Raw genomic sequence first — 23,798 nt, 5'->3', positions numbered from 1 at the left:
CACAAGGTAATTATGACCCAAGAGACAGAAAGGGCCACATAAACCAGAGACTACATCAGCCTGAGACCAGAAGAACTAGATGGTGCCTGGCTACAACCTGTGAGTACCCTGACAGGGAACACAACAGAGAATCCCTCATGAAGCAGGAGAGCAGTGGGATGCAGACCCCAAATTTTCATAAAAAGACCAGACTGAGTGGTCTGACTGAGAGCTGGAAGGACCCTGGAGGTCATAGCCCTCAGACCTTCTGTTGGCCCAAGACTGGAACCATTCCCCAAGCCAGCTCTTCAGACAGGGATTGCGCTGGACTATAAGATAGAAAATGATACCGGTGAAGAATGAGCTTCCTGGATCAAGTAGACACACGAGACTATGTGGACAGTTCCTGTCTGGAGGTGAGATGAGAAGGCAGAGGTGGACAGAAGCTGGCTTTGAATGGGCATGGGGAATACAGGATGGAGAGAAGGAGTGTGCTGTCTCATTAGGGGGAGAGCAACTAGGAGTAGTACATAGCAAGGTGTATATAAATTTGTATGAGAGACTCACTTGATTTGTAAACTTAAAGTGCAATAAAAAAAATTTTTTGGAGCATTTACTTAGAAGATTTTCTCAGTGGAGGTGTTTTTCCTTTCCCAAGATTCCTGCCATCTCCCTAGTCCTGTTCATTAAACTTGCTCAGCTGGTTTCAGTGTTCATGGAGTCCCTCTCTTTCTTGCTCAGTTTTCTCTTAACGGGCTAAACGGTTCTCAGAGGGTCAGAGCTTCTAGCTGTGGAGAGAAGCCTTCACCAGCCTCTGCTGCCATGGCTTTGCCACTTGAGCCAGCATCCGTGACAGCACGTAACATAAATTTGTCAAAATCCTCTTTTTCACAGAGGCAGTGTAGACCAAAGATCGAATGTAATGGTAAGAATGAATTTTAATCCTCTAGATAAGCTTGAAATTGAGCACCCCTTGAATGCTCTTTGAAGATCATCACGATTAGTAGCCAAGCTACAATTACCCCTTAGAAAAAAGATAGTTTTACCTGAGTATTAAGGAGCCCTGGTGGCACAATGGTTAAGCGCTTGGCTGCTAACTGAAAGGTTGGCAATTCGAACTCACCACCTGCTCCTTGGGAAAAAGATCTGTGAAGATTTACAGCCTTGGAAACTTCATGGGGTAGTTCTGCTCTGTGCTCTAGGATCACATTGAGTCGGAATAAGTATGGTGAACAGATACGACTTTGGTGCACACCTTTCCTGAGTTTGAACCACTCAGTATCCCGTTTTTCTATCTGAACGACTGCCTCTTGGTCTATGTACGGTTTCCGCATGAACACAAGTGCTCTGGAATTCTCATTCTTTGTAAAGTTATCCATAATTTGTTATGATCCACACACTTGAATGCTTTTGCACATTCAATAAAACACAGGTAAACATCTTTTTGGTATTCTTTGCTTTCAGCCAGGATCCATCTGACATCAGCAATGGTATCCCTGGTTCTATATATTCCTCTGAATCTGGCTTGAGCTTCTGGCAGTTCCCTGTTGATGTAGTGCTGCAGCCATTTTTAAAATTTTCTTCAGCAAAATTTTACTTGTGTGTGATATTAATGATAGTTTCTGCATTTCGTTAGATCACCTTCCTTTGGAATAAGCATGTATGTGGATCTCTTACAATTGGTTGGCAAGGTAGCTGTCTTCCAAATTTCTTCACATAGATGAGTGAGCACTTTTAGCTTTGCATCTGTTTGTTGAAACATCTCAGTTGGTATTCCATCAATTCCTGGAGACTTTTTTTTTTCCAGTTGTGCTTTAAGTGAAAGTTTAGAGCTCAAGTTCTCATAAAAAAATTTATACACACATTGTTATGTGACCCTGGTTGCTGTCCCTATCATGTGACCGCACATGCCCCCTTTCCACCCCAGGTTTCCCGTGTCCATTCAACCAGCTCCTATTCCTTTCTGCTTTTTCATCTCGCCTCCGGACAGGAACTACCCATTTAGTCTCGTGTATCTACTTGAACTAAGAAACACACTCTTCATGAGTATCATTTTATGTCTTATAGTCCAGTCTAATCTATGAAGAGTTGGCAGCTTCGGGAATGGTTTTAGTTGTGGGTTAACAGAGTTCGGGGGCCATGTCTTCTGGGGTTCCTCCCATCTCAGTCAGACCATTAAGTCTGGTCTTTTTACTAGAATTTGAGTTCTGCATCCCACTTTTCTCCTGCTCCATCAGGGATTCTCTGCTGTGTTCCCTCTCAGGGCGGTCCTTGAGCCTTGTTTTTCGCCAATGCCTTCAGTGCAGCTTGGACCTGTTCCTTCAGCATCATTGGTTCTTGATCATATGCTATCTCCTGAAATATTTGAATGTCGACCAATTCATTTTTGTACAGTGACTGTATTTCTTCCATCTTCTTTTGATGTTTTCTACATCATTTAATATTTTCCCTGTAGAATCCTTCGGTATTGAAACTCGAGTTCTTTCTGCTCGAGAAATGCCAAGTGTGTTGTTCCCTTTTGGCTTCCTAACTCCAAGTATTGCACATTTCATTGTAGTACTTTGTCTAGCTCTTTTACTTAATCATTTTGTTTTTGCTTTAGCTACTCTATTTTTATCATGTGTGTGTGTTCTAGTTTTTTATTTTTTATTGCACTTTAGATGAATGTTTACAGAACTAGTTTCTCATCAAAGAGTTAGTATACACATTGTTCTATGACATTGTTTAACAACCCCAGGACATGTCAGCACTCTCCCCTCTCAACCCTGGGTTCCTATTACCAGCTTTCCTATTCCCTCCTGCCTTCCAGTCCCTGCCCCAGGGCTGGTGTGCCCCTTCAGCCTTGTTTTCTACCATGGGCCTGTTCAATCTTTGGCTGAAGGGTGAACCTCAGAAGTGGCCTCATTACTGAGCTGAGTCACTGGGGGCTATACTCTTAGGGTTTCTCCAGTCTCTGTTAGGCCAGCAAGTCTGGTCTTTTCTTTTTGGCTACTCTGCTTTCAAGAGCAAGTTTTAGAGTCTCTCCTGGCATCCATTTTAGCCTTTTCCCCCCTATCTTTTTAATGACCTTTTTACTTTTGTTGTGTATGATGTTCTTGATATCATCCCACAACTCATCTGTTCTTCAGTCATTAGTGTTCACTGCCTCAAATCTATTCTTGAGATGGTCTCTAAATTCAGGTGGGATATGCTAAGATAGTACTTTGGCTCTCGTGGACTTGATTTAATTTTCTTCAGCTTCACCCTGAACTTGCATTTGTACAATTGATGGTGTGTTCCTCATTTGGCCCCTGACCTTGTTCTGACTGAGGACGTTGAGCCTATCCATTGTCTTTTTCCACAGATGTAGCTGATTTGATTCCTGTGGGTTCCATTTGGTGAGGTCCATGTGTACAGTTGCTGTTTATGTTGTTGAAAAAGTATTTCCAGTGAACAGGTCGTTGGTCTTGGAAAGTTCTATTGTGTGATCTCTGACGTCATTTCTGTCACCAAACCATGTTTTCCAACTACTGATCCTCCTTCTGTTTCCAACTTTTGCGTTCCAGTCACCAATAATTATCAATGCATCTTGATTGCATGCTTGATCAATTTCATACTGCAGAAGTTGATAAAAAATCCTCAATTCCTTCATCTTTTAGTATTAGTGGTTGCTGTATAAATTTGAATAAAAGCCATATTAACTGGTCTTCCTTATAGACATAGGGATATGATCCTATTACTGATAGCATTGTACTTCAGGATAGAGCTTGAAATCTTTTTGACAGTGAATGTGACACTGTTTCTCTTAAATTTGTCATTCCTGGCACAGTAGACCATGTGATTGTCCCATTCAAAATGGCCACTACCAGTCCATTTCAGCTCACTAATGCCCAGGATGTTGATGTTTATGCATTCCATTTCAGTTTTGACAGCTTCCAATTTCTCTAGATTTATAGTTCATACGTGGTACTTTCCTGTTATTACCAGATGTTTGCAGCTGCTTTTTCTTGTTTTGAGTTGTACCACCTAAGCAAATGAAGGTCCCCGAAAGCTGGAGTCCGTCTTTAAGTTTGACTCTACTTTGAGGAGGCAGCCGTTCCCCAGTCGTACTTTGAGTATCTTCCAACCTGAGAGGCCTCATCTTCTGACAGTATGTCAGACAATGTCCCTCTGCTAGTCATAAGGTTTTCACTGGCCAATTTTTTTTAGGGGTCTTCCTAGTCTATTTTAGGCTGGAAGCTCAGCTGAAACCTGTCCACTTGGGTGACCCTGCTGGTATTTGAAATACTGGTGGCATAGTTTCCAGCAACACGCAAGCCACCACAATGTGACAGACTGACAGACGTGTGGTGTTTTTGTAGCCTAATGGATATATAATGATTTTGCAACGTAGGTCATCAACTCAGGCATCATTTCCATCAGGGTCCCGTCTGCCCAAAACCACAGCTGTACTTCTGCATCAATTACTTTCTGAAACACTTTTCTTTCTTTTTTCCAGGCATCTAGTGGAAATTATTATTTCATCCCGTACATTGTGACGCCAGGCAAGGATTATTTTTGCTGTGAGAGCGATGCCCAGAGGCGTGCGTCGGAGTACGTGCATCCCAACCGGGACACCGTCCTAGGCCCACTGTGTGTGCCCCTGGTGGACAGGTTCATTAGCCTCCTCAAGGACATCCACGTAACCTCATGGTAATTCCCATCAGGAACCAGCATCCCCTGGAGCCTTGCCACAGGTTTCTTTTCATGTTCATGGTGGTGCTATTCCTCAAGTGACCAGAGTGCCCTGAGAATGGGGAACTCTGGCCAATATCTTTTTTAATTGTTTTAAAAATGTATAATACAAAATACCTGTCAGTTCATTTTTATATGTACAATTTAGCGACATTCCCAGTTATTCCTTCACCATTAACAGTAACTCTCTGCCCACTAAGCAGTGGCTGCTCTTTCCCCCTCCCGCCTACCCATGGTAACCACTATTAAGCTTTGGTCTCCACATATTTGTCCATTCTGGATATTTCATATAATATTTATCTTTTCATAACTGATTTCGCTCAGCAGAATGTTTTGAAGGCTTTTATCCATGTTGTGGTATATATCAAGACTTCATTTCTCTTTATGGCTGAGTTTTATTCTGTTTATGTAGGTACCACATTCTGTTTATCCAGTCATCTGTTGATGGGTACTTGGTTTGTTTCCAACTTTCACCTATTAAGAATAGTGTTCTTGTGAATATTTGTGTATAAGTGTCCATTTGCGTTCCTGCTTTCAGTCCTTTTGGGTATATACCTAGGACCAAATTTTTTTTTTGCTTTTATTCTGGTCAAGATCTACATAAACAAATACAGCCATTTCAATAATTCCTACATGTACAATTCAGTAACATCGATATATTCTTCAAGTCGTGAAGCCATTCTCACTGTCCTTTTCTAAAATCATCCCGTCACCACTGACAAACTGAGTGACCCCTAAGTAAAAGCTCCCCCTTCCTCCCATCCCTGGTAATGACTAATAATCTTCAGTTTCTATATATTTGCTTATTTCATATAAGTGAGATCATACAGTATCCTTTTCCCCTGACTTAGTTTGCTCAGCGTGGTGTTTTTCAGATTCCTCCATGTTGTGGCACGCTTCAGGACTTCATTTCTCTTTGTGGTCGTGTGAAATTCCATTGTATGCCTATACTACATTCTGTTTATCCATTCACCTGTTGACGGACACTCAGATTTTGTGCCTTTTGGTTGTTGTGAGTACTGCAATGAACACTGTTGTACGGGTTTCTCTTTGTGTTCTTGCCTCTGCTACTCCTGAGTATATGCCTAGGAGTGGAAATGCTGGTCATATATGGTAATTCTATATTCAGCTTTTTGAGGAACTGCTAATCTGTTTTCCACAGTGGCTGTAGTATTTTACATTCCCACTGGCAATGGCTGAGGGTTCCAGTTTCTCCACAAGTTTGTCAGCACCTGTTGTTTCTTTTTCCTTATTAATTGCTATTCTACTAATAGGATGAAGTGGTATATGTTCGGCCAATTATTTTTAAGTCATACTGCAGTCCTTCGTTGCCCCTCCCCCCATTGCTGTCGAGTCAATTCTGACTCATAGCAATCCTATAGGACAGAGTAGAACTGCCACACAGGGTTTTCAAGGAGCAGCTGGGGAAGTTGAACTGCCAACCTTCTGGTTAGTAGCCAAGCTCTTGACCACTCCACCACCAGGGCTCCTCATGGCCCCTCACTCCTCACTGAATTGGGCCACTGAACTGTAGCCAAAAGAGAGTGGACGTGGAGGTAGGTAGGAGGCCAGGATTAGGCTGCCTCCTGTGTGACCTTGGGAAATTCATCTCTTTCACCTTGAAGATTTCCTGTTTTAGCATAGTTTCTGGGCCTAATTTAACCCCTCCTCAGTTGCTGAGGTTCTTAGGATGTACCGTGGTAAGTTCTTTTTAGATTTATGTTGGAAATTGTGTGATGCTGATTTAGAAGTGGATACAGTGGGAGTCTTTGGTCAGGCAGTTCTTGTTGTGAAGCCTTGTAAAAGTCAGCTCACTGCTTGGAGCCTCCGTGTTCAAGAAACTGTACCTTAAAGTGTTCTCACTCTGTCCCTTGGAAATGGGTATGGTGATAGCTACACAAGGGAGTAAAAGTAATTAACGTCCCTGAATTGTGCACATAAAATGGCAAGTGTTTTGTTATATATATTTTTCTAGAATCAAATTTTTAAAAATCTTTTTCTTATTTTAAAGCTAAGGGCAAAAAAAAAAAAATGAATCTACTTAACCAGAGAATTCAGTTGTTTTTACTTGCAGCCAATTTACAGGATTTACTCCTGCGGTCATGTCACAAGAAGAATTTGTCCTTCTAAAACAAATGAAAATCTGAATAATTGGCAGAAGGAATTTAGGAAGAAATTTAAAGTTCCACACGTTAAGGTTTGACCCAAATTGTAGCACCCTTATCGTGGAGTGTTAATATCGTAGTATTTGCATGAGGTACTCACTTGGTTAAGGAGTCCCAATGGTGCAACACTTAAGCACTCAGCTGCTAACCAAAATGTTGGCGGTTGGAAACTCACCCAGCAGCTCCATGGGAGAAAGACCTTGCAATCTACTTTCATAAAGATTATAGTCTAGAAAACCCTATGGGGCAGTTCTAAAGCTCAGACTGCTAACCAAAAGGTCAGCAGTCTGAATCCACCAGCTGCTCCTTGGAAACTGTGTGGGCCAGTTCTACTCTGTCCTATAGGGTCGCTATGAATTGGAATCAACTGAACAGCAACAGGTTGGGTTTTTTGGTTCATGAGTTGAAAATTGACTCCAGGCAATACAATAACAACACACTTGTTAACGGTGCACTGTCTTTTTCAGTCCCATAACATATACTTGAGAATTTCTTCTACCAAAGGTAAAGGGAAAATAAGACTGGAATCCCAGATGCGTGTGGTCACATGGAACATTGAAAGCAAATGGGATGTTTGGTAGCACATTCCAGGAAAACCTCACTTGGCCTCCTCTTGCTAAGTATTCTCTGATTGCAGAACTAACATTTTAGTGAAATTTAGAGAGAAAGCTCTCCCAATACCATGTTTTCAGGTCTGAGAAAGGAGGTGTAGGCTGGCTTGAATCTGCAGGTTAAGTCCAGGTCTTTGCGAGAAATGCAAGTTTGTTTCTTATGGATGTTATTGGTAGGAAAACAACTCTTTGGACTTTGGTTTAATTTGAAAGGACTTGAAAGACCTGTTGGCGTATTCCTACCCCATGAACTGGCAGATGTCTGATAATGTGAGAGGGTACATTGGGCTTGTGGTTTAAAACATGCCTAACAGGGATAGGGAATCTCTGGGTGGCTCAAACAGTTGTGTTTGACTACTAGCCGAAAGGCTGGTAGTTCCAACCCCACTCAGAGATGCCTTGAAAGGGAGGCCTGGTGATCTGCTTCTGAAAGCTAACAGCCTTGAAAACCCTATGGAGCAGTTCTACTTTGAACATATGGGGTTGCCGTGAGTCAGAATCGACTCGACTTAACGGCAACAGGTTTGGTTTTTGGTTAAGTGTGGAGTCCCTGGGTCTCAAAAACAATTAAGTACTGGGCTACTAACCTAGAGGTGTCTTGGTAGAAAGTCCTGGATCTACATCTAAAAGATCGCAGCTATTGAAAACCCTATGTGCAGTTTCTACTGAGAAACACATGGGTCTCCATGAGTGGGGCTTTTTTTTTTTTTTTTTTAACAGGGTTGGTCTGTAGATTTTAAGCTCAAATGCTGATTCTGATAGATGATAAAGGAGCCCTGGGTGGCTGAAAGGATTTGGAAGCCATTTCCAAGTTCACATTGATTAGCAACATCTTCCCTGCTTACCATAAGGAGCAATGGCCATGTGTTTATTACATATCTGATGTCCCTGAGCGATGCTTACTTTAGTATTGGGTTGATTTACTTATAAGTTACTGTACTTATTAGTGGTTCCTAGCTTATTAAAACTATTTTTCAGAATTACTCATGAAAACAAGGTTAAACTATAGCATAACTTTTTACTTGTCAGGCTAAACTAATAATACTTTAATAGCTTTGATACCTTTATTGTCCACCAAATGCAGCAGCTGTTGCCCAACTTAATGGCTCATGGGATTAGTGATCAAACTTTAAACACCTGGCAGGATCTGCTAATTTGCTCATCATTGGGATGAGAAGCAATAGACAAAGAAGGAAAGAATCAATGACAGCAATGCATTGGTATTTTTATATCAGAACCCTCCCGTGGGGCAGTGGTGTCACTAGGGATCGTGTGGGGGATGCAGACCACAGCGGGTGGCACTGACGGGGTGATACCAAAATGACTGTCCAGAATTTTTGTGCAGTGTTTCAGCAGAATTTTATTATTACTTTAGTTTTATTGTGATTTCGGGGAAAGCTTACAGCTCAAGTTAATTTCTCATTCAGAAATTTATACACATATTGTTTCGTGACGTTGGTTGCAATCCCTACAATGCGTTAGCACGCTCGCCCTTTCCACCCCAGGTTCCCTATGTCCATTCAGTCAGCTCCTGTCGCTTCTTTCTCATCTTGCTTTTGAACAGGAGTTCCCCATTTGGTCTCATATATTTGATTGAACGAAGAAGCACGTTCTTCACGTGTGTTATTTTTTGTTTTATAGGCCTGTTTAATCTTTGTCTGAAAACTGGGCTGTGGGAATGGTTTCACTTCTGGGTTAGCAGTGTCCAGAGGCTGTAGTTTCAGGGGTTCCTCCAGACTCTGTCAGAGCAGTAAGTGATCTTTTCTCATGAATTTGAATTCTGTTTTACATCTTTCTCTTTCTGTCTGGGACTCTGTTGTGATCCCTGTCAGAGCCACTGGTGGTGGTAGCCTGGCACCATTAGTTCTTCTGGTCTCAGGCTGGTGGAGTCTCTGCTTCACGTGGTCCTTTAGTCCTTTGGGCTAATATTTTTCTTGTGTCTTTGGTTTTCATCATTCTCTGTTGCTCTGGATGGGATGAGAAATTTATTATTTTTTAATAAAAATATCCCTGTAGTTAGTTATAACAACAAAAACATTTTTCATAAGCCCTGCTTACATGTATCAAACAAGGCTAAGACTATGGTAATTTACTCTTAGAACCCTCTGATGCACTCCAGTCATAGCTGTCGTTATTACTCAAGTACAACGATGCTTCGAATCAGGTGGTTTCCTCTGCACACGCTATAAGCACACGCTGTGGTTTCATTGCTGCTGTTTTGTTATAGTTGCTGATTTTGTCAAATTTTCTGGTGTTATAGCTACAATATTGTGGTAATTAGTATTCGTGAACCTATATCAATACCTTTTTTGAGAATGAAGTAGTAATTAAAGGGAAAGAAGGAGTGATATACAGGAATTATAATTCATGACCAACAGTACCAAAAACATTACTAAGGATTCTGCATGGTCTGGTATGGGAGGAGGCCCGTTGGGGGGGGTGTCACACCATGAGCTACCACACTGGGTGACACCAACCCTAGTGATGCCACTGCTGTGGGGCACCCCTTCATCGTCATCTTCTGAGGCTAGGACCAGGCTGTGTACGGTCTGCAAGTTTATTTATACTTAGTAAAAGTAAATAACATTTGTTCCTGTTCATTCTCATTTAGTGTTTCTCCTTTTCTGGAGACTAATTTCATGTAGTTTACTTCCTCAATGAGTAACTTAATTTTGTTCCCTACAGTTAGATCATTTCAGCTACTTAATGGATTGACAGTGCTTGGCAGGCAGTGCACAGACAAGATGTTTAGGTCAACCTATGGTCATTGTGGAAACCCTGGTGGCATAGTGGTTGAGAGTTATAGTTGCTAACCAAAAGGTCAGCAGTTCCAGTCCACCATGTACTCCTTGGGAACCCTATGGGGTAGTTCTCCTCTGTCCTGTATGGTCGCTGTGAGTTGGAGTTGACTCCGTGGCAACGGTTTTTTTTTTTTTTTGGTATGGTCATCATAAATCTGCCTCTGGACACCAAAATAGGTCATTTATAAAGGTTTTAAACCAAGTACCAGATACTAGCATTGGTTCTTTAAGAGGATATGGCAAAATACTTCAACGTGGTTTTTTGTTGTTTGTTATTAAAAAAAAAATTTTTTTTAATTTGGTTCAGACACAGCCAAACATTAGGCAACTGTGTCTACATCCACAATTCAATGACCCAGTGTGGTTTTCAGCTGCTTTAAATGTTTTTAAACGTCACCATTAGTATCTAAGGTCCCTTAGTGGCACAAACGGTTGTGCTTGACTGCTAACTGCAAGGTTGGCGGTTCAAACCCCACAGCAGCGCCACAGAAGAAGGACCTGATGATCTGCTTCCATTAGACTGTAGCGAAGACAACCTTACGGAGCAGCCCACAAGAAGGAAGTTTTATATTTTACTTTACATAAAACCATTCTGACAGTCCAAAATGACAAGGAGAGTGAGAGGGGGCCAAAGACGAGGCTGTCTAGAAGCTTCCCCCTGGCTTCTGTGTGTCTTCCTTGCTTGAGGCCATGACTAGTTTTGCCAGGTTCTCGATCACTGGGAAAAGTTTTGAGATTATGAGCATGGAACACCTGATAGAGAAAATAATTTTTAAAGAAGTCCTCATTATACTATGTTTTTGGCTTTTGGGGTTCTGTTTGGCTTGGTGATATTCTGTTACTAGTGGAAGAGATAGTCAGGTAAGGTACCTTTTTGCCCTCTGTGTGTTTGAAGATACCAGAGGAGATGAGTTGGGTTGCAAGTCCCACGTGTCTTCCAAAGGCAGATTGGATCAACTTTAACAGTATTTTCAAGGTTCAAATGAACTGATTTGTTTTTAACTATTTACTGGTTAACAGTTGCTATGAGTTGACTTCAACTCAGGTCTGCCACGTTAGCCATTTACACCACCCAGAGGCTCCATTTACTGGTGATTGTCTTTGGGTGCCATTGAGTCGATTTCAACTCATAGTGACCCCCTTTGACAGAGTACAACTACCCCATAGGGTTTGCTTGTCTGTAATCTTTATGGGAGTAGACTACCAGGGGCTTGTTCCTGAGGCACCACTGGGTGGGTTTGACCCATCAACCTTCCAGTTAGCAGTCAAGCGCTTACCCGTTTGTGCCACTGTGCTCCTTAGTTTTGATAAATCTAAGTAGCAAGTAGTATCGAAATAGCAAGTGTCCCCCGTTTACTAGCACAGGGAGTCTCAGGATTGGGCTGCGGCCCCCATGTGTTAGCATAAGCCACCTCAGTGAGAACCATGTTTGATTGCTCCACGAAAGGAAGTAGGTAGACCTGGGTGTATGTAATGTGACAAGAAGTTCTCGTGTCTCCCTCTCCAGTGCTTATTACAAAGAAACCTTGTTGAATGACATTCGGAAAGCCAGAGAGAAATACCAGGGTGATGAACTCGCAAAGGAGCTGGCTCGGATCAAACTCCGCATGGATAACACTGAGGTTCTGACTTCAGACATCGTCATTAATTTACTGCTGTCCTACCGTGATATCCAGGTATGAACTATGTTCAGATGAGGCTCAAATATGCCAAGTCCTTCCTCGCCTAAGAAACTACTACTATGAAGTTCTCTCTTCCTGTGTGTATAGTAAGGCAGCTGTTCATAGACATAGCTAAGTCATCTGTCACCCAGTGAATCTGTTGTGGCGGAAACATTGGAGGGGGTTTGGCCACATCTGGGATGGCATGCATTCAGAAGGCCACTCCAAGGAGACCTCGTGTACAAGTCTGCTCAGTATAAGGAACTCAGACTTTAACTGAGTATATGCATGTTACGCTAGGCATTGTTCAAACACTTCGCAAATACTAATCCATCTAATCCTTTTAACCAACCCTTTGGGATATATGCTGTGATTATCCCCATTGTATCAGTGAGGACAGTGAGGCACAAAGAAGGTAACTTGCCCAAGGTCACAGAGCAGTTGGTGAAGTTAGGATTCAAACTGAGGCAGCGTGGCTCTGTTATCGTCGCTCTTATTCTCTCTGCTATGCCACTTCCTTTAGATCTTTGTCATCTTCTTTGTTTGCTACCACCTGTCAGGGACAAGGAGAGCAGGAGGTAGCAGAGGCAAATAGAGGACCCAGGGAAACACAGATGTTTATTCCAAGGCAAGTGTCAGAGGCTTCTGGAGAGTTCTTGAGACAGGGCTTGTAGGGTACCATGAAGGAAATGGGGCATCTTCTCCCTCCAAGTTTAATGCCGGGGCCCTGGTGGAGCAGTGGTTAAGTGTTTGGCTGCTAACCAAGAGGTCAGCAGTTCAAATCCATCAGCCACTCGTTGGAAACCCTGTGAGGCAGGTCTAGTCTGTCCTATAGGGTGAGTTGGAATCAACAGCAATGGATAAGTTTAATGTCATTGAGCCACTTAGGTGTCTAGCTTACCTTCTCTTTGGAGGAACACAGATACTGTACCCTACCCGCAGAATTCTGCAAAGCCATGTTGGAGGTTGGTGGCCACAGGTCTTTAAGTGAGAGATATCCATCCATAACCTGATGTTTTTTTAGATTTTGGAGAAATGTGGTAAATCAAAAACTAAGGAACTTGTGCCCCTAGTGATAAACGAATGCATGTAACTGGTTTTAATAGCAGATGCAATTAGGGATTGTGGCAATGATTCATGTATACCCCAAGGAACAAGAGAATGGGAATAGCTTTTCTTGAAATTTTTGCTCCCTTCAGCTGCTGGCTTCCTCTCCTCCTTGCTTTCATGCATCTCTTCTTTTCATCACCTTCCATTGATGGGACTCTCAAGCTCTAGGTGAGCCAGGAGATTCCTGGAAGATGTTGTGGGCCACCAGCATCAAGGTGCAGAGCCACGAGATGGGCCTGGGATTTTGGTGGGATGCCCCCCTGGGCAACTGGAGCTGGTTGTTAGGGAGTTGGCTAGTACCCATGATTCTAAGGCTGGCTGAGAGGGTAGCAGGTGGGGCTGCTAACAGGGAACTCAGCTGAGACAGACATGGTAGCAATTTTTCCCTGGGTAGTTTATTGTAGTTTAGAGCGGGGGTTCTCAACCAGGGGCAATTTTGCCGATCTGAGGACATTTGGCAAAATCTAGAGACGTTTTTAGTTGTAACAACTGGGGTCGGGGTGAGAATGCTACTGGCAGTTAGTGGGTAGAGGCCAAGGATGCCGTTCAACATCCTACAGTGCACAGAACAGCCCCCCAGAGGTAAGAATGAACCGGCCCAGATGTTGATAGTACCGAGGTTGAAAAATCCTGGTTTAGATGGACTCGATTGCCTCTGGCAAAATAGGAGGAACTTCCCTTTACTTGAAAGGTAAGTTTTCTTGGGCATTTATGTCCAGCTCATTCTCACTCACAGCTCTTTTCCTGAATGCTCTGCTCATTTGCTCTCTTGTTGCCTTTAGGTTTAACCCTTTTTATTTGGTCCTTGTGCGGTCTTTGATAATAGGGATTCCTTCTCTGTCCTTTTCTCTCTCATCTGTCTTGTTTTCTGATCTTTTGTGCTACTAAGGGCTACAGGTAACTTCACTAAATGCCCCCTGGAAGGAAAGGCCTGTCTTTAAATGTCACGGCCATCTCACATTTATAACTGTTCAGAATAATCTGTGAAGAGCTGTGATTTCTCCCTTTCTCATCTTGAGATCTCTTGCCAACAGGACTATGACGCGATGGTGAAGCTGGTAGAGACACTGGAAATGCTGCCTACGTGTGACTTGGCTGATCAGCATAATATTAAGTTCCACTATGCATTTGCACTGAATAGGTAAGAATGGCAACGCATGTCTAGGGTTTTGAAACAAGCCACTTTTTAAATTCTGCTTCCTTCTTTCATTCTACGTTCGAATATGTGCCAAGTCATGTGCTAAATGCCAAGGTTATGAAGATGGATAAGGTATGGTCTTTGTCCTCAAGGAGTCTGTCTTTGGAACATATCTTCTAGCTGTGAGGTCTGACATGTAAATAAATCCTCATAGCACAGAGAGATAAATGTCGTAATGAAGCTTTGTCCAAAGTGTTATGGGAGGAATTCACTTGCTTGCGTGTTTTAGAGACACTTCTCAGACGTTTTTGGAGCTAGGTTTTTGAAGAATTAGTAAGAATGACCCCATGGACCTGAGAGAGTGTGGGATGGGCGGGGGATGGTGACAAGACCGTTACATGTAGACAGGACAGAGTACGAGCAAAGACTTCTTCGCGTGCAAGGTGCACTCAGGGAGCATCCAGTGCAGGTGAAGCAGACACAAGTGAGGGAGCCAAACGTGGCTAATGGTACCGTGTGTACACGATAAGGGATGGATACTGTAGACTGAGGGGGACTCGTTTAAGAAGTAGAGTTAACATCATTGCACGATAGAAAAGAAGGGTGCCGTATTTATGAGCAGAACTGGAGAACACAAATTGCCATGAGACAATGGCTCTGTGTTGTAGGCCAGAGCAGGGTCCTTGATGCTGAGAACCTCATCTTCTCCACCAAACTAGACATTTTCTGAATATTGCAGTGTTGATACATGAGGTCCAGTCGCCGCTTGGCTCTGGGTTTAACTTGGCCAGCTGTCAACATAGTCGCAGTAGGATAGTTTTAAGGTAGTTTATGGAGTTACCTTGTATCTATAAAGCAGAAAATAGGGATGGGCAAATACTGAATTTTCCTGCATTACAGTTGTCTTTTAACTCTTAGGAAGTGAAGCAAATCATGTCCATAAATTAGTTTCTACAGGTTGACGGTAATGAATGATGTTTGGCACTTGGATGGCAAGTTCTCTGTGTTACTAGGAAAGCTGGCTTGAGCTGGCCAATTTTCCCTCATACCTTCCACTTCAGTGCACGCACAAGCCCTTCAAAGCTGCTTCAAGTTTCCATTGGGCAGTTAAATCTGCTTGCCTCTCAACAGCATGGAGTTCTTCGTGAGCAATATTTATTTACTGTTGCTGTTACAGACAGGTCTTTGTTAGATCCGCTAACACAGTTGGAAGATTCTGACCAGGGACTCAGGCAGAAGGATGGTCCAGAGAGTATTGAAGCCAAAGTTGTAGCTGGAAAGCAAAACAAAACTTGCCTATCACAAAGTAGGAACTTGCTCATTTTCTATTTCCTGTATCTTTGATTCAAGACCAGCAGCAACTCTGGCGAAATTTAACTCATCGAATTACTCAGCAAGTGGAGATGAAAGTGAGTGCGCGACACATTTATTAGACTGTCTGATGTGTCATTCTGTGGCTTAAATGAGTTTTAAGGATAGCTGTGGAGAGAAAAGCTGCCTTGTGGGCTGTTGGAACGGTGGGTGTGGGGCATATTAGATGAGTGCTACTGAATCCAGCCTACACCATAAGGGCTGGAAGGAGACAGCTTTTTCTAGAGCCTGCATCAGTTGCCTCATCCTTAGCCAGTGGGCTTCAAACCAGGTCATTATTCTGCTGGAGGGACACCTGCCCTCAGGAGGGCATGGTGGGCTGACCTTGACAGTAGCCATTGGCATCCTTTTCTTTGTCTCTTCTGTTTATGTTCACTCTGATTTCATTGCCTAAATTTGTGTTTCTATAAATATCCATTCTTTGTAACATGTCAGCAGTAACAAAAAGATGCCGTCTTCCCACATTTACTGTGCCTTGTCTTCAGGTACCTAAAAGCATGTCGCCAAAGAATACATACGGGCTGTTGTTTTCCTGGCAGGGAACAGAATCATGAAATCTGCAAACTTATAAGACATCCTTTAGTCCATACCCTTTATTTTAGAGAGGAAGAACAAAGAAAGGCAAGAGCCCAAAGTATAACAACAGTTCGTCAGCAAGAGGTCTGGGACTAGAACTCCAGGTTTTAGCACAGTACTCTGCATACACTAGTTTTCTAAGCTGCTGATCATAATACCATGATAGAATCAAATTCTTCCCAGCAGGCTTTAGTTTAGATTTTTTTTGGCCTGGAACGCAAACCAAACAAGCCAAGGGCTTCCATTTGCAATCCTATCCCTTTATATGTCCTGGCTTGTCATATAGAATGAGAGAATTCCGTAGATGATAGCTGAATATTGAAGCCACTTTCATAATACATAATTTTGAAAAATAATATTTCATTGTATATTCGGTGAAATTAAGCAATTTGCACAAATTGTTGACTGACATGGGTTACATTCTTTACATTGCGTCAGCATTCGCATTATTTTTGTTCTCGTTGTTTATGTTTCAATTAACCTAGTCTTCCAGCCCCCCAACCTTCTCATCTATGCCTTAGAGTATTTGTTGACCATTTGGTCTCATATGGCTGATTTTTTGAAAGAACACAGTACTCTAAGGGGATGTTCATTGCTTTATGAGATAACCTATTTAGCTAAAAGGTGACTTGAAGGGGTAGTTTCACTTCAAGGTCATAATGTATACTTTTTATAGCGAAAAGCTCATTTTAGGTTTTTTGTTTTCCTTATCACTGGCCTTGCCATTAATACATGTTTTCCTTTTGAAAAATATTTATTCAAAGGACTTGCCACTTCAGTTTGCCTTCATTCCTACCCACTGGTCTCCTTGCTACTAGGATAGCTACCTTTTCTGTCTACTTCCTTCTTGCTCCCTCCCTTTGGTCCCTCCTCCCTCATGGACTGATTGACATCAGTGGAAGGCCCATGAGCTCATGAAGGTGAGTGCTTACGGGGTGTGCCTGAAATTAATGAGGATTAAAAATATAAACACACATGTGTATGTATGTACACACACATACAGTTGAACTTTTACAAATGAACTTGTTCTCTTCAAATTGATGGCCGTGCAATGCTCTGTATTTATTTTGATAGCGCTGCCATTATTCAGGAAAACCCTGGTGGCGTAGTGGTTAAGAGCTACGGCTGCTATCTGAAAGTTTGGCAGTTTGAATCCACCAGGCGCTCCTTGGAAACCATATGGGGCGGTTCTACTCTGTCCTTTACAGTTGCTATGAGACAGCAATGGGTTTTGGGGCCGTTTTTCAGAATATTCTGGTGTTGGCAGGAGGAAGGGATTTTTTTTTTATATTTATTTTTTATTTAAAGCAATAAGTAAAAAATGTGATCACTTTCGCATATAACCAATTTAAGAATTCTTTTATTTATTTTTTATTATTGTACTTTAGATGAAGGGTTACAGAACAAACTAGCTCCTCATTAAACAGCTAGTACACGCATTGTTTTTTGACATTGGTTAACAACTCGACAACATTTCAACACTCTCCCCTTCTCAACTTTGGCTTCCCTGTTACCAGCTTTCCTATCCCCTCCTGCCTTCTAGTCCCTGCCCCTAGGCTGGTGTGCCCCTTTTGTCTAGTTTTGTTTTATGGGCCTGTCTATGACTGAAGGGTGAACTTCAGGAGTGACTTCATTACTGAGCTATAAGGGTATACGGGGACCATACTCTTGGGGTTTCTCCAGTCTCTGTAAAACCAGTAAGTTTGGTCTTTTTTTTTTTTCAGTACCCTAGTTTCCCTGCCTCCTTAAAGTCCCATCTTTGCTTTAGAGTAATTTATTTTTATTGTGCTTTAGATGAAGGCTTACAGAGCAAATTCGTTTCTCATTAAACAACTAATACACATATTGGTTTGTGACATTGGTTGCCAAGCCCATGACATGCCAACACTGTCCCTTCCTGCCCTTGGGTTCCCCGTTACCAGCTTTCCTATCCCCTCCTGCCTTCTCGTCCTTGCCCCTGGGCTGGTGTGCCCATTTAGTCTCCTTTTGTTTTATGGGCCTGTCTATGGATGAAGGGTGAACTTCAGGAGTGACTTCATTACTGAGTTGAAAGGGTGTCCGGGGGTCATACTCTCTGGGGGTTCTCCAGTCAAGAAGGGATTTTTTTTCTTTGACATTACATTGAGTCAACTTCCAAGGCACATAAACTTGTCGCCGTCAATTCGACTCAGGCTCATGGCGACCATACATGTCAGAGTAGAATTGTGCTCCACAGGGTTTTTGGCGGCTGAACTTTTGGAAGTAGATCACCAGGCCTTCTGAGACGGTCTGTGTGGATTGGAACCTCCAGCCTTTCAGTTAGCAGCCAAGCGTGTTAACCAATTGCGCTACCCAAGGACTCCTAGAAGGGGGATAGGAAGTCTGTACAATTATGTGCAGTTTAAAGACATCTGGGACAGATTCTGGCTCCATCACATTAGTGATATAGTCAAGCCACTTAGTCTCCTGAAACATTAGTTTTTCATCCTTAAAAAGGGATCCTAACACCTACCATGTAGTAAGTATTACTTGGAGGAGTACTAGCATGGAGCAGGTGCTTGCCTGTGGCAGTTACTATTGCTGCGTAACAACTTCTGATCCTTTCCAAATATCATGTTTATTAGCTAACCATAGACCCGCCTGGCCATGGAAGAGATTTCAAAGATCATCCCTTGGGCTTTGAAGAAAATTTCATACAGAAGTTTATGAAAGTGCTGTTAGCATGAGAACATTGTTGGAATAAGTACGTGGCCCTCTTAGGTGTCTGCTTTGAATGGCGGGCAGGGTTCATTTGAGTGTAGATGTTTGTAGAAAGAAAGAATGGTATGTTTGGTAAAAATCAGTCTGTTACTTTAGAGCAGAGTTTCTCAACCTCAGCACACGTGACATTGGGCCCAGATCATTCTTTGTGGTAGAGGCTGTCATGTGCATTGTAGGATGTTTAGCAGCATCCCTGGCCTCTACCCATTAGATGCCAGTAGCTCTTAACCCCCTTCCAGGAGTGACAACCAAAAATGTCTCCAGACGTGGCCACGTGTCCCAGGGGGGACAAATTGCCCTTGGTTGAGAACCACTATTCTGATAGAGAGGCAGTGTGGGGTGTGGAAAGAGTGTACGCTTTGAATTTAGAATGACTTACCAGCAATTTGGAAACCCTGGTGGCCTAGTAGTTAAGAGCTACAGCTGCTAACCAAAAGGAAGGCAGTTTGAATACACCAGACATTATTTGGAAACTCCATGAGACAGTTCCACCCTGTCCTATGGGGTCGCTATGAGTTGGAATCAACTTGACTGTAATGGGCTTCATCTTCATTTTTTGTTGTTGTTGTTGTTACCAGGGATGTGATTTTGACAAGATAATTAAACTCCTTAAGCCTGAGGTTCCTCATCTATAAACAGGGCTTAAAAGCAGTTCATTCCAGTTTGAACATCTGCTGAGAATTTACATTTCTACCCCAGATGGACTATATTGGAAGCTACAGGTTCCCAGGTGATTCTTACATATAATAAATTTTGAGAACCACTGCTCTATTAGTGGTTCTCAGAATTGATTCCTAACCAGCAGTATTAGCATTGCCTGGGAACTTGTTAGAAATGCAAATTTTCAGCAGGGGTTCGAACCTGAATGAATCAGTTTAAAGCCCTGTCTAAAAACCAGGCTGGTGGGGCCTCTTGTGAAGAGACTAAGAAAGAGCATATGTAAATAGCCTGAGCAGCACCTGGCAGCTAGAAGGCATTTACTAAAAGTTCTGTCCCTTATCCTCTTGTCCTTCTTAAACTTCTTTATTCTAATCCTGGTCCCTGGGTAGTGGAATGGTTTGTGCTCAACCTAAAGGTTGGCAGTTCAAACTCACCTAGTGGTTCCATCGAAGAAAGGCCTGGTGATCTGCTTCCGTAAATGCTACAGCTAAGGAAACCCTGTGGAGCAATTCTATTCTGTAACACATAGGGTTACCACAGCAATGACTTATTCTAATGGAGAGATACCACAGTGCGATGTAAAAAAAAAAAAGTTGCAGAGTCAACATGGCAAGTACCAAGTGATTTACTGGCTTAGTCTGTAAGAATTATGATTGTTTAAAGTAGACAAGAAAAAAATCCTGTAATTTAGCCAGAAAAAAAAAAAAATTTGCTCATAGCTCTTAACCGACCAAGAGTTAAGAGTTGGTTGTCCGGAGAGCATACAACTTTGGAATGCTTTGAAAAATATTTGGAAGCTACTCTGCTATTTACAACCCATAAAACCACGGAGTGGACTTCTGTGAAAAAATGAGGATAATAGGAATTAATATGGTTTTCCTAAGAGTTAAAATAAGGGGGCCAGTGGTGGTTCAGTGGTAGAATTTTTCCATTTCATGAGGGAGACCCAGCCAATGCATCTCCCTATGATGCTGAACTAGGGATAAAGGCCTAGTAATTTACTTATGAAAACCCTGTGGATGACAAAAGTCTATCTGCAGGGGTGGCGCAGGACTGGGCAGCTTTTCCTTCTATTGTGTGTGAGGTCTTAATGAATCTGGGACCAACTCAATAGCAGCTAACAACTGCAGGAAGTAAATAAGAGTACCGTCACATAGGGGGCTCAGTTACAGATACTTCGTAGGCATAACCAAGCAGCTCATAGGATTAGATTTCTGGACTTGAAGGATTAGGACCCTGGTCTCGTGGGACATCTTTTTTTTTTTTTTTATTAAATTTTAATAAGCTTCAAGGGAACATTTACAAATCCAATCAGTCTATCACATATAAGTTTACATACATCTTACTCCGTACTCCCACTTGCTCTTCCCCTATTGAGTCAGCCCTTTCAGTCTCTCCTTTCGTGACAATTTTGCCAGCTTCCCTCTCTCTCTATCCCCCCGTCCCCCCTCCAGACAGGAGATGCCAACACAGTCTCAAGTGTCCACCTGATACAAGTAGCTCACTCTTCATCAGCATCTCTCTCCCACCCGCTGACCAGTCCCTTTCATGTCTGATGAGTTGTCTTCAGGGATGGTTCCTGTCCTGTGCCGACAGAAGGTCTGGGGAGCATGGCCGCCGGGATTCCTCTAGTCTCAGTCAGACCATTAAGTCTGGTCTTTTTATGAGAATTTGGGGTCTGCATCCCACTGATCTCCTGCTCCCTCAGGGGTCCTCTGGTGTGTTCCCTGTCAGGGCAGTCATCGATTGTGGCCGGGCACCAACTAGTTCTTCCGGTCTCAGGATGATGTAGGTCTCTGGTTCATGTGGCCCTTTCTGTCTCTTGGGCTCCTAGTTGTCATGTGACCTTGGTGTTCTTCATTTTCCATTGCTCCAGGTGGGTTGAGACCAACTGATGCATCTTAGATGGCCGCTTGTTAGCATTTAAGACCCCAGACGCCACATTTCAAAGTGGGATGCAGAATGTTTTAATAATAGAATTATTTTGCCCATTGACTTAGAAGTCCCCTCAAACCATGCTCCCCAGACCCCCGCGCTTGCTCCGCTGACCTTTGAAGCATTCATTTTATCCCGGAAACTTCTTTGCTTTTGGTCCAGTCCAATTGAGCTGACCTTCCATGTATTGAGTGTTGTCTTTCCCTTCACCCAAAGCAGTTCTTATCTACTGATTAATCAATAAAAAAACCTCTCCCTCCCTCCCTCCCTCCCCCCTTCGTAACCACAAAAGTATGTGTTCTTCTCAGTTTTTACTGTTTCTCAAGATCTTATAATAGTGGTCTTATACAATATTTGTCCTTTTGCCTCTGACTCATTTCGCTCAGCATAATGCCTTCCAGGTTCCTCCATGTTATGAAATGTTTCACAGAATCGTCACTGTTCTTTATCTATGCGTAGTATTCCATTGTGTGAATATACCACAATTTATTTACCCATTCATCCGTTGATGGACACCTTGGTTGCTTCCAGCTTTTTGCTATTGTAAACAGAGCTGCAATAAACATGGGTGTGCATATGTCTGTTTATGTGAAGGCTCTTGTATCTCTAGGGTATATTCCGAGGAGTGGGATTTGTGGGTTGTATGGTAGTTCTATTTCTAACTGTTTAGGATAACGCCAGATAGATTTCCAAAGTGGTTGTACCATTTTACATTCCCACCAGCAGTGTATGAGAGTTCCAATCTCTCCGCAGCCTCTCCAACATTTATTATTTTGTGTTTTTTGGATTAATGCCAGCCTTGCTGGTGTGAGATGGAATCTCATCGTAGTTTTAATTTGCATTTCTCTAATGGCTAATGATCGAGAGCATTTTCTCATGTATCTGTTGGCTGCCTGAATATCTTCTTTAGAGAAATGTGTGTTCATATCCTTTGCCCACTTCTTGATTGGGTTGTTTGTCTTTTTGTGGTTGAGTTTTGACAGAATCATGTAGATTTTAGAGATCAGGCGCTGGTCGGAGATGTCATAGCTGAAAATTCTTTCCCAATCTGTAGGTGGTCTTTTTACTCTTTTGGTGAAGTCTTTAGATGAGCATAGGTGTTTGATTTTTAGGAGCTCCCAGTTATCGGGTTTCTCTTCATCATTTTTGGTAATGTTTTGTATTCTGTTTATACCTTGTATTAGGGCTCCTAGGGTTGTCCCAATTTTTTCTTCCATGATCTTTATCGTTTTAGTCTTTATGTTTAGGTCTTTGATCCACTTGGAGTTAGTTTTTGTGCATGGTGTGAGGTATGGGTCCTGTTTCATTTTTTTGCAAATGGATATCCAGTTATGCCAGCACCATTTGTTAAAAAGGCTATCTTTTCCCCAGTTAATTGACACTGGTCCTTTGTCAAATATCAGCTGCTCATACGTGGATGGATCTATGTCTGGGTTCTCAATTCTGTTCCATTGGTCTATGTGTCTGTTGTTGTACCAATACCAGGCTGTTTTGACTACTGTGGCTGTATAATAGGTTCTGAAGTCAGGTAAGGTGAGGCCTCCCACTTTCTTCTTCTTTTTCAGTAGTGCTTTGCTTATCCGGGGCTTCTTTCCCTTCCATATGAAATTGGTGATTTGTTTCTCTATCCCCTTAAAATATGACATTGGAATTTGGATCGGAAGTGCGTTATATGTCTAGATGGCTTTTGGTAGAAATAGACATTTTTACTATGTTAAGTCTTCCTATCCATGAGCAAGGTATGTTTTTCCACTTAAGTATGTCCTTTTGAATTTCTTGTAGTAGAGCTTTGTAGTTTTCTTTGTATAGGGCTTTTACATCCTTGGTAAGATTTATTCCTAACTATTTTATCTTCTTGGGGGCTACTGTGAATGGTATTGATTTGGTTATTTCCTCTTCGGTGTTCTTTTTGTTGATGTAGAGGAATCCAAGTGATTTTTGTATGTTTATTTTATAACCTGAGACTCTGCCAAACTCTTCTATTAGTTTCAGTAGTTTTCTGGAGGATTCCTTAGGGTTTTCTGTGTATAAGATCATGTCATCTGCAAATAGTGATAACTTTACTTCCTCCTTGCCAATCCGGATGCCCTTTATTTCTTTGTCTAGCCTAATTGCCCTGGCTAGGACTTCTGGCACAATGTTGAATAAGAGCGGTGATAACGGGCATCCTTGTCTGGTTCCCGTTCTCAAGGGAAATGCTTTCAGGTTCTCTCCATTTAGAGTGATATTGGCTGTTGGCTTTGCATAGATGCCCTTTATTATGTTGAGGAATTTTCCTTCAATTCCTATTTTGGTGAGAGTTTTTATCGTAAATGGGTGTTGGACTTTGTCAAATGCCT

The 23,798-nt window shown here is 42.3% G+C and overlaps 1 protein-coding gene across 3 annotated transcripts in view; it reads left to right on the top strand.

Annotated features, from left to right (window-relative positions):
* Positions 1–23,798, top strand: part of MAP3K15 (mitogen-activated protein kinase kinase kinase 15) — a 151,090-nt gene that overhangs the window by 33,094 nt on the left and 94,198 nt on the right. For all 3 annotated transcript variants that reach the window (XM_064278065.1, XM_064278067.1, XM_064278066.1), the window contains exons 4-6: positions 4,457–4,650; positions 11,777–11,945; positions 14,075–14,181. In XM_064278065.1, the coding sequence (XP_064134135.1) occupies positions 4,457–4,650; positions 11,777–11,945; positions 14,075–14,181 (470 nt within the window). The remainder of the gene's footprint in view (positions 1–4,456; positions 4,651–11,776; positions 11,946–14,074; positions 14,182–23,798) is intronic.

This window comes from Loxodonta africana, chromosome X (genome assembly GCF_030014295.1).
Source record: "Loxodonta africana isolate mLoxAfr1 chromosome X, mLoxAfr1.hap2, whole genome shotgun sequence".
NCBI lineage: Eukaryota > Metazoa > Chordata > Mammalia > Proboscidea > Elephantidae > Loxodonta > Loxodonta africana.
The sequence above is the reverse complement of the archived record's forward strand: the minus strand, read 5'-3'. Positions and strand labels throughout refer to the sequence as shown.